The following is a 16,129-nucleotide window of genomic DNA, read 5'->3' on the forward strand; positions in this document are numbered from 1 at the left end:
CTAGATTCAATATCTACTAATGTCAAGTAAGTAGATTTGATAGAGAATTTACCATTATGGTTGAGCACCCAAGTCCAAGTATCATCTATTCTATCATTGCACCTTGGGATTTTACATATTGCCTCCACTGTCGGTTGCTCAAAAGTGGATCTAAGCCTTGAAATGTCCCAATTACCATTCGGAAGAATGAAATTCGAGGCATAAAATAAACCAGATGCTGGGGTAACTTTTGGGATTGGCATAAATCCCTCAAAATAAAGACCCATGGGTCTTCCCATATATTCACTGATCTGCCTGAACCAGGGATTTTACATGCTCCTTTAGTAATAATAGATTTACTTTTTGTTATAGACTTCCAGAACCAAGAGTATATCTAGTTTACCTTGGCCTCAAGGAATGAAGTTCCTCTGAGGTATTTTGCCATAAGAATCCGACAGCACAGTGAATAATGACCGATAAGAAGAGACCAACTCCATTTAACCAGGAAGGCTTCGTTCATATGATTTTTTCTTCTAAATCCCAACCCACCCCTGGACTTGGGAAGGCAAAATTTATCCTAGGCCACTAAATTCAAGCATCTCCCATCCTTTGAGTGACCCCACCAGAATGATCTAGCTTTGGCATCCACCTTACTGGCTAGAGAATTCGTTAAGGCCACAAATTGCATAGTGTAGGACGGTATGGTCAAAGCAATTGATTTTATGAGACTTGAACGACTGCCTTTGGCAAGTGTTTTCATTTGTCAACCATCCAATCTATTCTCCACCTTATCAAGAACATACTTGAAGTTCACATTCTTACTCTTAGATCTGAACAGAGGGAGGCCTAAATATTTTAGTTGGCCCGTAGGAGAAGAAATTCCCAAACCATCTCTAATATCCTATTTGATATCATAAGGAGTATTATTGCTGAAGAATATGGACGTTTTTAAAACATTAACTTCCTGTTCCGACCAGCTGCAAAAAAGATTGATACAATCCCAAAGGGAAGCACCTTCAGAAACTTTCTTCCTACCAAACAAGATGAGATCATCTGCAAAGAAAAGGTGAGAGATTTGCGGACCACCTCTGGACAGAGAAATACCATGGAACCCCTTCTCAACGACTGCTTTTTGTATAAGTCTAGAGAGAACCTCAGCAGCTAATTTGAATAGGTACAAAGATAATAGGTCTCCTTGTCAAATCCCATTCTTAGGAAAAACCTGCCAAAAGTGGTTCCATTGAAGAAAAGGTCAAAGGAAACTGTTGAAAATAAATTTTGATCCAAGAGCAATAAATCTCAAGCGTTCCAAGAGTATGCAAAACATTCAAGATGAATCCCCAATCCAGCTTATAATAAGCTTTAACTAAGTTAATCTTAATGGCAAAGAAACTTCATTTTCCTCTTTTCCTTTTGAAAGAGTGAATAGCCTCTTGAAGAATGACATTGTTATCATGAATGAGCGCGACGACACAAAGGTTTTTTGGGCTGGAAAGATCAAACCCTGAAGGAAAGGCTTCCGTCTATTGGCAATGATCTTGGAGATGACCTTGTATAAAGGAGTTGTCCATAATTTCCCAATAGTTTTTTAAAAACATAACTGATATCCCATCTGGCCCCGGAGCCTTGAAGCTACCCATCTTGAACAATGTTTGTCTATTTTCATCATGAGTTGGGATACAAGATAGAGAGGCTCTTTCCACTTCAGAGAAAACATCAAGAAAAAACTTTGAAATGTCTAGTTGAGGATAAGAGTTGCTCGAACTATATATCTCTTTAAAATACTTTAGGAAAGCTTGGCCAATGTGGTCCCGAGTATAAAGCCACTCATCATTCTGGCTCTTAATAGATGCAATAAAGTTTTGGCGATGCCTAATGGTAGCCAAGAGGAAAAAGAACTTGGTGCATTTATTGCCATTCTTGAGCCAATCTATTCTGGGTTTTTGTTGCCAATGAATTTCCAATCTTTTATATAGCTCATTCATTTTTCCTCTCAGCTTGGCCTCCTCACACCAGCTAGAATTACCATTGTGGTCAGTTTGTATGGAGTGAAGCTTAGACTCCAAATCCTGAATCTCATGCTTCAGATTGCCAAATTGATCTCTATTCCACCTAATCAAAGCCAACCTCGTCACCCCAACTTTTCGAAACAGAGCGATGGTCAGATGCCAATGCATATAAGATTTCCAGGCTGAATCAATCACTAAATGACTCCCAATATCCCTTGTCCACATAGCCTCAAATCTGAAAGGCTTCTTTACTTTCCAACTGAGTACCACAGTATTCAGATAGAGAGGTATGTGATCTGAGTTAATGGTTTATAAAGATCTTAGGCTAGCCTTGAGATGGAGAAGAGTCCATCATTGTTAACTATGCCTTTATCTAGAATCGACTTAATCTTAGCTTCTCCACTTCTATGATTATCCCATGTAAGAGCACCACCCTTAACTTCCATTTAAGAGAGGCCTTCCGCATTAAAGAGCGCCTGGATAGTGGGCATGAATTGGTCAGAATCCCTGGTGCCCCAGCTATCTTTGTGAGCCAGCGTAATGTTAGTATCTCCCAAAATGCACCAAGGACTAGGGAATTGGGAGCCCAAAATAATGAGAGTTGTCCAAAATTCCTACTTACCCAAACTCGGGGGTGTAAGGAACGGTTCCTAGTGCGCAGCGGAAATTTTGGTAATTGTATACAACAAAAATTTTCATATAAACAATCTTTATATGAGGATCCTTTAATTTTCAATATGTTAATCAATATATATAATATGAATATGAAAAATAATATGAAACTATTTACCTCTTGTAACCTATCAAGAATCCTTAAATCTTTTCGTATGTATTTCGATCTTCCTATCCTTGCTTGAGTACTCACACATAGATCTTCTAAGACATTCTCTACACCTCAAGATGTGGGTGGGCACATAGAGAACAAGGATCAATTTTGTGAATCAAAAGTATTCTCAACACATGAGACTTTTGATTATAGGCTAGAGAGAATAGGTTTTTCTTTTTGTGAAAAGATGATAGTTTTTCTTTTTTGTATTAAACTTGTCAAAAACTTATTGTTTCTATTTTATATCATATAGAATATATAGACATTTTTACCATAATAATAATAATGAAGAAAAATCAATCACCTTTTATAATAATAATGATAATAGACAAAAATCTAACATTCTATTTTAAAACCCCTTTTAAAATGTGTTAATTAATTAATTAAAAAAATAAAAATGAAAAACCAATATCTGATAACATCATATGTGCCACACGCATAGAGAAGTCCAAGCCCTATGTGTGTGACCTATCCCTGAAAATGGGATTTTGACTTTTCATGTGTTTTTACTTTTAATTAATTAATAATTAGATATTTAAATAAGGTATCATCTTTTAAAGGAAAACGATAACAACTTAAATTTCAAAATTCAAAATTTGAATTTTCATCATCATCTTATTATTAATTAAATGAATATAATAACCAAAACAAATTTTGACTATCCATATTTATTTATTCACACTTAAAAAAAATAATTGATTAAAATCAATTTCTTTTATTTCTACACAATTTCGAAATTGCACAAATGCAATAATACATTGTGCAACTTCAATTATCACATAATTGCACATTTATGCCTAAGAATAAATATTCTCTTAAATAGTCCATTCACAGTTTAACCCTTGTATCAACTCTTACCCTGATTAGTGTTGATAGAGTTGCCCCGGGGACCTATGGACCAATAATTCCAAGCTCCTATAAATAAAAGATTATTAACCAAAACTCTTTGATTCAATAATCATATTTATTAATCTCATGATTATTCCATATAAATATGAGACTGAACTCTTGAGAATTAAAAACATATATTTATTGAGTACTTTATTGTAACCACAAAGTGTCAATTGATATAATCATTACATACAAATTAATCATCTATTGATGATTCATAATTAAGTGGGAATAAAATTAACATTTTACCCTCTTAATTATATCTTGATTCCTAGTGTACCATTGACTTTACTAGTGCAGGTTAATTCATAATCTGATTATGAATCTGACGTCAATAATCTTTTCTGTTCCAAAAGCGAACCTAAAAGGGAATCATCATTCAATATACAAGAAGGTATAGATTCTATATCTGTAAAACTATGTCCCCAGCCATATACATTATTGAGTCACCAAAACAATTGTTCTTAGCCTGATCATTTTTACAAACGGTAATGCACAAATTAAAGGATCAAGTAACATATATAGGAGTTCATGGTAACTTCAGGATTAAGATCAATTTGTATATGATCATCGGTTGATGTGTTTTATAATACTACAAAACGGTATTTAAACAAGTATTATTAAATCACATCTGGTCCAGTTCTACATACTCTCAGCATGCAAAGTACCTCCACTAAAGTGTCCTGCTACACTAGTAACTTGGATCTAGGTCACATGTATTCATAATACTTGTAGACCGTACTAGCAGTAATTAATCTAAAGATTCCATAACTTTATTTTACTGTGAACTATTTAAGTTCATTATCTCAATCTCGATCCTCTCATACCAATATGAGATTGAGACCACATAGATGAACTTGGGAATTTTCTGATATTTACTTAATATTATTAGCAATAATATCGTACATAAGCTACATATATACAATAATTCAATTCACTTTTTTATTTCATTAAAACCATTGTCTACTAAAATTGATTTTAGGGCACAATTCACAATAATCTCCCACTTTCCCTAAAGCAAATGAGGCATTTCTCTTAACCACATGCTTCTTACATGACCGTGAAAATATTTAATAGATAAAGTCTTTTTGAGCGAATCTACAAGATTATCTTCGGAGGCAATCTTCAAGACAACAACATCTCCTCTATTGACTATCTCTCAGATCAAGTGATATTTCCTCTCGATGTGCTTTCCGCTCTTGTGACTTCTGGATTCCTTTGAATTAGCTACTGCCCCACTATTATTATAGTACATAACAAGTGGTTGATCCATGCCTAGAACAACTTCCAAATAGACACAGAACTTCTTGAGCCACACAACCTCTTTAGATGCTTCACAAGCTGCTATGTATTCAACTTCCATGGTGTAGTTTGCAATACTAGATTGATTAATACTTCTCCAAACTACAACACCTCCTCCAAGTGTTAAAATTGATCCAGATGTCGACTTTCAACTATCTTTTCTAATTGAAAATCAGAATCAGTGTATGCAGTAGGGTTAATTTCTCCACCTGAATACACAAGCATGTAATCTCTAGTATGCCTAAGATACTTGGGAATATTCTTTACTGTTGTCCAATGACTCAATCCAGGATTGGATTGATAATGACTGACTATCCCTATGGCATAACAGATGACAGGTCTAGTGCATAACATTGCATACATTAGACTACCTAGTGCAGAGGCATAAGGATATTGTCTCATATCCTCCTCCACTTGAGGTGTTTGTGGACATTGTTCTTTAGATAATATAACTCCTAACTGGGTAGGCATAGTTCCCTTCTTGAAGTTTTTCATGCCAAAGCGTTCTAGCACTTTATCAATATAAGTTGCTTGAGACAGTGCCAAAATTTTGTTCTTTCAATCTCTACAGATCTGAATTCCCAAAACATATTTGGCTTCTCCCAAATCTTTCATTTGGAATTGCTCAGCTAACAATTTCTTTACTTTTGATAATGTTTCTATGTCATTCCCAATTATTATAATATCATCAACATAAAGAATGAGGAATAGCACAATCTTATCTTTGATTTGTTTATAAACACAAGGTTCATCTACGTTTTGTTCAAAACCAAACATTTTGATTGTTTCATCAAATCTAAGATTCCAAGATCTCGAAGCTTGTTTAAGTCCATAAATAGACTTCAGGAGCTTGCAAACTTTTTGCTCTTGACCTTTAACTTTGAACCCTTCTCGTTGAGACATGTAAATGATTTCGTCAAGATAGTCATTCAGAAAAGTTATTTTAACGTCCATTTGCCAAATCTCATAATCCATGCATGAAGCTATGGATAAGAGTATGCAGATAGAATTGAGCATGGCCACAAGTGAAAAAGTTTCTTCATAATCAACTCCTTCTTTCTGTGTGTAGCCCCTTGGTACTAGCCTTGCTTTGAAAGTCTTTACTTTCCCATCTGCTCCTCTTTTCTTCTTGAATATCCATTTGCCACCAATAGGTTTAACATTTCCAGGTGGATCTTTAAGAGTCTAGAAAGAATTGGAATACATCGATTCCATTTCAAGGTCCATGGCATTTAGCCATTTTTCTTTGTCGGAATCTTCCATTGAATCTCTATATGTCAATGGATAAAACAAGTCGTCAATCCGGTGTAGCAGGTACTTATTCTTAATTTTCACCTTATTCAGCTCGCGATAATCTATACACATCTTTATGCTTCTGTCCTTCTTCTTCACAAATAGAACAGGTGCTCCCCATGGCAAATGGCTTGGTCTAATGAAACCCAAGTCTAAGAGTTCTTATAACTGCGTCTTTAACTCCTTGAGTTCGGTAGGTGCCATTCGGTATGGTGCCTTTGAGATAGGCTCGGTGCCCGGTACTAACTCGATTATGAAGTCAATTTCCTGAGTTGGCGGCAACCCTGGCAAGTTGTCAGGAAATACTTCTGGGAATTCCTTTACAATACGGACGTCTCCAACCTTTAGTGGTGTTTCCTTTACCACATCCATGATGTTGGCTAAGAATGTGTGACATCGCTTTTCTATCATCCTCTGAGCTTTGAGAGATGAAATAAGCAGTGTCCGTAGTCCTGAAACCTTTCCCATAAAGCATAGTCTCTTATCGTCAGGAGTCTAAAACGTCACTTGCTTGCGTCTACAGTCGATGGTTGCACCATGCCTTGCTAGCCAATCCATGCCCAGTATCACATCGAAGTCTTTGATCTCTAATTTTATCAGGTATCCTTCTAGTTCTACATCCTCAATTTTGATTGGTATGAGTACTATCCGTGATGATAGGACTATTTCACCCGAAGTCAATTCTGTCATAAACCTAGTTCTAAATCTTTCACAAGGTTTGTCTAATTTCTCTATCATTCCTAACGAGATATACGAGTGTGTCGCTCCTAAATCACATAATACTGAACATATATTATTGAGGATAGGAATCTGACCTGTGACCACTTTATTACTAGCTTCAGCTTCTCCCTGGGTCAAGGTGAAGACTCTGGCAGGAACCATCTTGTTGTCCATTTTCTCTTTTGGCTTGAGCTGGGGACATTCTCTCTTCCGGTGACCTTCCTGACCACAATTATAGCATCCCTTGGTGTTTGCATGGCACTCACCAGGATGTTTCTTTTGGCACTTAGAGCACTGCGGGTATTCTACACATCCCGACCTACTACCTCCATTGTTCGTCTGTGCTCTTTTATCATTTTCGGATTGCTTATTGTCAGGATGCCTTCTCTTCTAACCACTATTGTTGCTAGACTGATGGCTGTTGTGATGGTTGTTCCGACCATTCTGAGGTTGACTCTGTTGCTTAGGCTTAGGCTTACTGGCCTCCTCCTTACTAACATTTTCCTGAAGCCTTTCTACTTATATAGCCATTTCTGGAACATCGGCATAAGTAGTAGTTCCAGGATTTGCTAGCTTAACCCCTAGCTCAATCTTCGGTCTAAGTCCTTTAACGAACTTGGTAACCCTCAAAAAGTCAGTTGGAACCAACTCTGGTGAAAACTTGGCTAGTCGGTCGAACTGTCGAGCATACTCTGCTACCATCAAGTTGCCCTGCTTCAGACTAGTGAACTCCTCGACCCTTGTAGCGATGACTGCTGAGTTGTAGCACTTCTTGTGGAACAGCTCCACAAATATTTTCCATGTCAAGGTGGCGACGTCATGAGTCTGCTGAACTAAGTCCCACCATATTCAAGCATCCTTCTTTAAAAGAGACGAAATGCAGAATATGCGATCTGCGTTGCTGAAGTTCATGTGCGCTAGGATCGGCTCTACATTTCTGAGCCATTCTTCCGCCTCAAAGGGTTTCGTTGTCCCTTCAAAGTTTGGAGCGTGTTGCTTACGAAACCGCTCATAGATTGGCTCCATGAACTGAGCTGGGTAGGGAGCGCATAGTTCGTGTAATGACCCAACTATTTCTAAGACCTTGGACCATTAAAACTACTAAACATAGCTACTACTTTTGGAGAAAACATACATAAGAAATAATCATAACTTTATTAAAACTCTAAAATAAATATCGTATCAATAACATAAAATTTGAAATTTGAACTTTGAAATGTAATATGGCATGGGTACCCATTGTTTATAAAACATAAAAACATAACTTTAAATACTAACAGCGGAATTACATCAAAACATAATTTAAAGGACATAAAATAAATAATGTCATCCTCGATCAACACGCAGTCCATTGAATCCACTCATCCTTAACACACAAGCCAAGCTACCAAGAATCCTTCTGCCTCCATATCTATTTTCATGCATCACACTAACAATAAAGGAGTGAGCCTAATGCTCAACAAGGAAAATCTCTTAAAAAAATACATCATAAGACTATAACATAAACTATAAAACATATGGCTAACAAAACATATATCATATAAGACTACAATGGCCATCATACTTCTTGGGGCTTGTTAGCTAAGCAAGTCAAATGCCCATAAATTCTTGGGGCTTGCTAGCTAAACAAGTCATATGGCCAAGGACTATAAAACATATAACATAACATATATCATAGCATGGCATAGCATAAAACATATCATAACATATAAACACATATATCTAGCCTATTTTCCTTACCAAAAGCTGGGATATTTGGGAACAAGAACGGGATTAGAACACTTCTATAAACCAACAGTAAAAATGGAGAGAATCTAAAGAAAAAGAGATGAAAAGAACACTAAACCATCCAAGAAGAAACTTACCAAAGAAGAACCTTAAGTTTCAAGAACTTAAATACCTAATCAAGAATCATAAACAAGAATTAGGATTTGAAAAAAAGAAAACTATAGAACCAAAAAGAATTGAACTTAGGAATAAGAATACCCTGAATGATCTTATGGATTGATCTAAACCTCAATACCGAAATCACACTTTATCTTACTTCCCAAGTGTTTAAAAAAACTTAGAATGATAAAGCTTTTATCCCTAAACCCAGGTGTTTCTCTCTATAATAACACTAGCAACTTGAAGGCTCTGAAGACTGCTTGAAGAATGAAGAAAATGGTTGAGTACTAGATCCTATTTATAGAGTTCAAGGAGTGAAACTAACCCCTTTTAATTTGAATAAATAAATGAATATAAAATTAAAAAGATTTGAATTTTTCGTTCAATTGACGCCCAGAACTCGGTCAAAATCGTTCAACGGTAGGTCTAAGTGATTAAGGGTAATTTTCAAAATTAAAAACCAAACTTTAAAAAAAAAAAACCATCTTGGAGCCGATATACCACCCCCCATAGGCGATATATCGCCTCCCCCTATATTCACGAGCCCCATTTGATCGTTCGTGCAAAGTCGACGTGTTTTCCATATCTTCCGTAGGCGATATATCGGCTCCTATAGCTGTGATATATCGGCGTACGTTGATATATCAAACACGTAATTGCACTTTTTTAGCATATTTTGAATTGAGTAAATAGCTTTGACTGAGTCATAATACGATCCTAACAGTTTTTGGAAGGTTCTAGAGCTTCTAGATCTTTCTGTTTAATTAAACTATTCATCAAAATACTTAAATCCTTAATAAACATGATTATGACAAGTGTCATGCTCTTATTGGCCCTATCTAAACCTAAGGTTATAATAAATATATATCTATGACCAGCAATATTAATCAAACCTTATGTTATAATTAATATTCTTAAACTATAGGTTAAACTTATAAAACCCATAATTGTTGCTATGAATATTCAACTAATTCCCTGCTTGAACCAAAATCCACGGAAACTAACAAACTGCTAACTAATACTAACTACTACTACTATCTAGCTAGCTAAGTAAATATTCTTGGACACTACACTTGGTTTCAACAACATTTGCCTCCTCAACCTTAGTGAACCTTTTGTTTAAAGATTCAAAAGTTTGCAACTCATTCAGCAGTTGGGTCATATTGTACTCTAACTTGTTCATAACATAGTTGGTAGTAAATGCCACAAAAGCTGGTGTGAGAGATTCAAGTATCACACTTACTTGAGTTCTCTCATCAATGGTCGCACCATGGATTTCTGCATCGTGCAATATGTTGATCATTTCTAGGACATGTTCTCTGACGGAAACATTTTTCTTCATTTTCATATTCATGAAGCTTCTAGTAGCATCATGTCTGCACTTATCAGATTGCTGGCCAAACATGCCTTGTAGAGATTCCCAAATCTCATAGGTTGTTTCAACCATTTCAAACTTCTTTCTAAGCACATCGCTCATACTAGAAAGCATATAACATTTGACCATATTATTAGATAAAATCCAATTATCATATTTCTCTCTTGCAGTTTTGGCAGTAGTGAGAGCAGGAACCTCACGACATTCCTCATTAAGAAGAAACATGTGGTTTTCACATATCAAAACAATATTCATGTTCGATTTCCATTTCATGTAGTTATCACCAGTCAATTTCTCATTAGCAAGTAAAGCAGTTACAAGGTTTGGATTGGACATATTGCTGAAAATTAAATAAAAAAAATATATTGAATTAATGCACATAATAAATATCAGTTTATATTTGGTAAAATAAATATGATGCATGAATGCAACACATAAAATAACACATAAAAAATTTATTACTATTCCACGATACATTAATTTGAAAATTAATGGACCATCTTAGGGTAGGTCAGACTAATCACAAATTAACCTTCAGGCAAGATCTCAACTCCATAAGTGAAAACTTAAAAACTCCTTTTTGTCTTTTGACTTATGAATTACCGCTAGTTTGGTCAAGATGTACTAGTCGCGCTCGAAAGCCTAGATACATCTTCAGAGTGTAACTCATTATTTTTCGATCAATGACTTAACTCAAGAGTGTGCCTTAGGGTCAGTCAAACTTGAAATACATCACTAATCTCATTCACATAAAAGAAGTCAACCTTGAGATAAAATGAACATATTTGGAAGTCTTTCCTTAGGGAGGCCACAAACAGAGGCGACATGAGGCCCTTCCTATGTCTCTCAATGTTCAACCAATAATGGAGACCATGAGACTTATTGTCATAATTCCCTCTCCCACTCACTAAAAAAAATTGTATTTTTCTCAAAATCAATATTTTTTTAATTAGGTTATAAAACTAATAAAATTAATTTTACCAAATGATATTCTAATTAAATACTAATCCATATGCAAAATAAATAATCGCGCCCTAGATTTATTTTTGCCCTTTTAAATAATAGGATACCATTTTATTTAATAAAACAATTTTGTTAAATAAGAAAATAAATAAATTTAAATTCATTTTACCATCTTAACTAATTAAGACTAAATTAATTATATGAGTTATCAAATAAAAACATATAATCAATCCTAAGCATGTTTCTAAAAATATGCATGTTTAATATGTACTATGTGGGTAATATGTATGGCATGTTATTATGTATGATAAAGTATTAAATAATTTAATCATGTTCAAACAAATAAATAAATAAAAGTGGGTTGGGTGTTTTGGGTATTTCTAGAAAATTACAATACTTGCAAAATAATACACAAAAATAATTAAACTAACTAAGCCCTAATAAAGAGCAACTCCTTTGATCTTGGACCTTCTCTTTTAGTCTTTGGGTCATTACCATTTTAATTAACCATTATGAGTTAAATAACATTTTAATTATTTTAAACAATTTAAAATAATCAAACTTTGCGTTTTAATACCCAACAAGTTATTGGGGCCTAATTGGAATTTGGACTAATCACAATTAACTCCAAATTTATAATTAAAACACTTTAAATTATATTGGGATTAAAATATCCCAAATGGATAATTACACATCCATTAGGGTTTGCATGACACAAACACTAATAGGTGTGTCAATGGTTGGGTTGCGGCACCCAGGTGTGCGGCTGGAGGCGGGTGCTAAGCGTGTTGGGCGCGCAGGTGGCTGGACGCTTGGCAGAGGCGCAGGGGAGCTGGGCGCGCAGGGTGCACAGGTGCGGGGAGCTAGGGGCGCGTAGGGTGCACAGGCGCAAGGAGCTGGGAGCACGTAGGGTGCACACGGCTATAGAGGTAGGGGCTCGGGGTTTGTGCTCAAGGCTCGTGCCATTACAGAATTTTTCCAAAATTTAAAAAAAAAAAATTACAAAATTCCTATGCCCCAAAATGGCTTACAATTTTTGTATATCTAGAAAAATTAAGAACATTTGAAACCCAAAAACACCATGAAAACCAACCCTTAAGAACATAAACAATTCATACACAAACATCCATCCATTCATATATTACACATAATATAAAAATGCATATGATACCCACACATAAATTAACATATGCAGGGATTAAAGATGGCTCTAATACCAATTGTAAGGAACGGTTCCTAGTGCACAACAGAAATTGTGGTAATGGTATACAACAAAAACTTTCATATAAACAATATTTATATGAGGATCCTTTAATTTGAAATATGTTAATCAATATATATAATATGAATCTAAAAAATAATACGAAATTATTTACCTATTGTAGCCTATCAAGAATCCTTGAATCTTTTCGTATGTATTTTGATCTTCCTATCCTTGTTTAAGTACTCACATCTATATCTTCCAAGACGTTCTCTACACCTCAAGATGTGGGTGGGCACATAGAGAACAATGATCAATTTTGTGAATCAAAAGTATTCTCAACACATGAGACTTTTGATTATAGGCTAGAGAGAATAGGTTTTTCTTTTTGTGAAAAGATGATAGTTTTTCTTCTCTGTATTAAACTTGTCAACAACTTATTGTTTCTATTTTCTATCATATAGAATATATAGACATTATTACCATAATAATAATAATGAAGAAAAACCCATCACCTTTTATAATAATAATGATAATAGACAAAAATATAACATTCCATTTTAAAACCCCTTTTAAAATGGTTAATTAATTAATTAGAAAAAAATTAAAATGAAAAACCAATATCTGGTAACATCAAATGTGCCACACGCATAGAGCAGTCCAAGCCCTATGCGTATGGCCTATCCCTGAAAAATGGGATTTTAATTTTTCACGTGTTTTTACTTTTAATTAATTAATAATTAGATATTTAAATAAGGTATCATCTTTTTAAGGAAAAAGATAACAACTTAAATTTCAAATTTTAAAATTTTAATTTTCATCATGATCTTATAATTAATTAAATGAATATAATAATCAAAACCAATTTTGACTATCCATATTTATTTATTCACACTTAAATAACATAATTGATTAAAATCAATTTCTTTTATTTCTACACAATTTTTAAATTGCACAATTGCAATAATAAATTGTGCAACTTCAATTATCACATAATTGCACATTTATCCCAAAGAATAAATATTCTCTCAAATAGCCCATTCACAGTTTAACCCTTGTATCAACTCTTACATTAATTAGTGTTGATAGAGCCACCCTGGGGACCTATGGACCAATAATTCCAAGCTCCAATAAATAAAATATTATTAACCAAAACTCTTTGATTCAATAAAAGATTATTTATTAATCCCATAATTATTCCACTATAAATATGAGATTGGACTCTTGAGAATTAAAGACATATATTTACTGAGTACTTTATTGTAACCACAAAGTATCCAGTGATATAATCATTACATACAAATTAATCCTCTATTGATGATTCATAATTAAGTGGGAATAAAATTATCGTTTTACCCTTTTAATTATATCTTTATACCTAGTGTACCATTGACTTTACTAGTGAAGGTTAATTCATAATCTGATTATGAATTTGACGTCAATAACCTTTTCAGTTCCTAAAGCTAACCCAAAAGAGAATCATCAATCAATCTATAAGAAGGTATAGATTCCATATTTGTTAAACTATGTCCCCAGACATATACATCATTGAGTCTCCAAAACAATTGTTCTTAGCCTGATCATTCTGACAAACCGTAACGCATGAATCAAAGGATCAAGTAACATATATAGGAGTTCATAGTAACTTCAGGATTAAGATCAGTTTGTATATGATCATCAGTTGATATGTTTTATAATACTACGAAATGGTATTTAAACAAGTATTATTAAATCACATCTAGTCCAGTTCTACATACTCTGAGCATGCAAAGTACCTCCACTAAAGTGTCCTACTACACTGATAACCCGGATCTAGGTCACATGTATTCATAATACTAGTGAATCGTACTAGTAGTAATTAATCTAAAGATTCCATAACTTTATATTACTGCGAACTATTGAAGTTCATTATCTCAATCTCGATCCTCTCATACCTATATGAGATTGAGACCACATAGATGAACTTGGAAATTTTCTGATATTTACTTGATATTATTAGCAATAATATAGTACATAATTTACATATATACAATAATTTAATTCATTTGTTTATTTCATTAAAACCATTGTCTACTACCATTGCTTTTAGGGCACAATTCCCAACAGAGGTAGACAAGGGAAAGAAGCCATGCCTTCTGGGCGGATCCATATACACAAATCCTGAAATGTTATTCTAATCCAAACAAGTGGGTTCAAACTCAAACTCCAACTTCCAAGTACACAACAGACCACCTGCCAAATCAATAGCAGGGACAAAGAGAAATTGGAAGAAGCTATTCTTTTTCAACAGACTTATGACTCTTGCGGATCAACCTTAACCTCTGATAGAAAGATACAATCTGGTGAATACGTCTGTATAAAGGCCTTCAATTCTCAAATTATCGAGGTATGCCAACCCTTAACAATTCCAAGCTAGTGCAATCATGATGCCTGTGGAGGTGGACATGATCCACACACCACAGGGGAGCCAATCTCGACATTAGGAAGCGAGACAACAATAAGGGGTGCAACTCTTTTCATTTGTTCTTCACTTGTCAGGACAAGCAGTGGGGCGAGTCTGACTTTGGTTTTCCACTTTAGCAACCTTTGATTAATCATAAGAGCATTCAGACTCACAAGTCGACTCACTACTTCATCTTCTCCATTTGTAGAGGCTTGTTGTGACCCCGAATTAATAAGAATATACGAGTGAGGGAGAGTTTCCAATACGTGAAGCAATATCCTTACTAGTATTGGGACCCAGAGTGTAGCGTCCCAAATTTGCTAATAAGGCTTAGGGCCTTGATTAGTGTGTCGAGAGGGCAATAATTGATTTAATTACGTTAATATGTGGATTTGATAATTATGTTATTAGAAATGCATGCTTAGGCGAATTAAATATACATGTGGGCCCCATTTGGCTATTAGGGGCATACTTGTAATTTTTGCCCGTTGAGGGCATAAATGTAATATTTGTGTATATTGGGATCGATACCACCCAGTGAGTGGTGATATATTTGTGATGCATGATCCGAGATGGTCCTAGGGAGCAGTTTAGCTAGAAAGTCACAACGGGGTCAAATACCCGGCTCGGGAGGAGCCTAGGGGTATTTTGGGAATATAATATGTGTCCGGGATTTATCGAGTAACGGGTAGTAGTTTAGTAATGATTTGGACATGTCGAGATTAAAAGGGGATTTAAGGGAACACTCAAGGAGTTGACAGGAAATGGCAAATGATAGAATTGCTCTTGAGGTTAGTATAGGAGTTTAATTATAATGAGGGGCAAAGTGGTAATTTGGCCTTAATAGTGGAAAGACTTAGGCAACTGGGGTTACCCTTAGTCTCTAACACATTCTAGAAGGGAAAGACAGCGGCAAAATCAAATAGTCTCTCTCTTAGCTCTCTCTCTCTTTCGGTTCACACTTTTTCTCTTGAGAGCTTGGAAATTTTGGAGAAAACTTGAGGAGTTAGGCTGAAGAATTGGTGGAGTGCAAGCTTGAGGAGTTGAGGAATTAGTTCAGGTCAAAACTATCTCAAAGGTAAGAATCAGAATTGGTTTTCTATTGAGTTTCCTTTGTTTTGTTGGAGTTTTGGGGGTTGGAACCTTAGATGATGGAATTTGAGTTGTAGTAGGATTTTGTATAGTTTCTTTAAGATTATGTGCTGCTCTGAGTTTGGTATAAGTGATTTGGGGCTGAATT

The 16,129-nt window shown here is 34.9% G+C and overlaps 1 protein-coding gene across 1 annotated transcript; it reads right to left on the reverse strand.

Annotated features, from left to right (window-relative positions):
* Window positions 1–1,502: 1,502 nt before the first annotated feature.
* Window positions 1,503–2,434, reverse strand: LOC133825590 (uncharacterized). The gene is made up of 2 exons (XM_062258511.1): window positions 2,319–2,434; window positions 1,503–2,247 (listed from the first exon to the last, which is right to left on the reverse strand). The coding sequence occupies exons 1-2, from the start codon at window positions 2,432–2,434 to the stop codon at window positions 1,503–1,505; spliced, it is 861 nt and encodes a 286-aa protein (XP_062114495.1).
* Between the last annotated feature and the right edge of the window lie 13,695 nt (window positions 2,435–16,129).

Source organism: Humulus lupulus, chromosome 3, assembly GCF_963169125.1.
Source record: "Humulus lupulus chromosome 3, drHumLupu1.1, whole genome shotgun sequence".
Classification (NCBI taxonomy): Eukaryota; Viridiplantae; Streptophyta; class Magnoliopsida; order Rosales; family Cannabaceae; genus Humulus; species Humulus lupulus.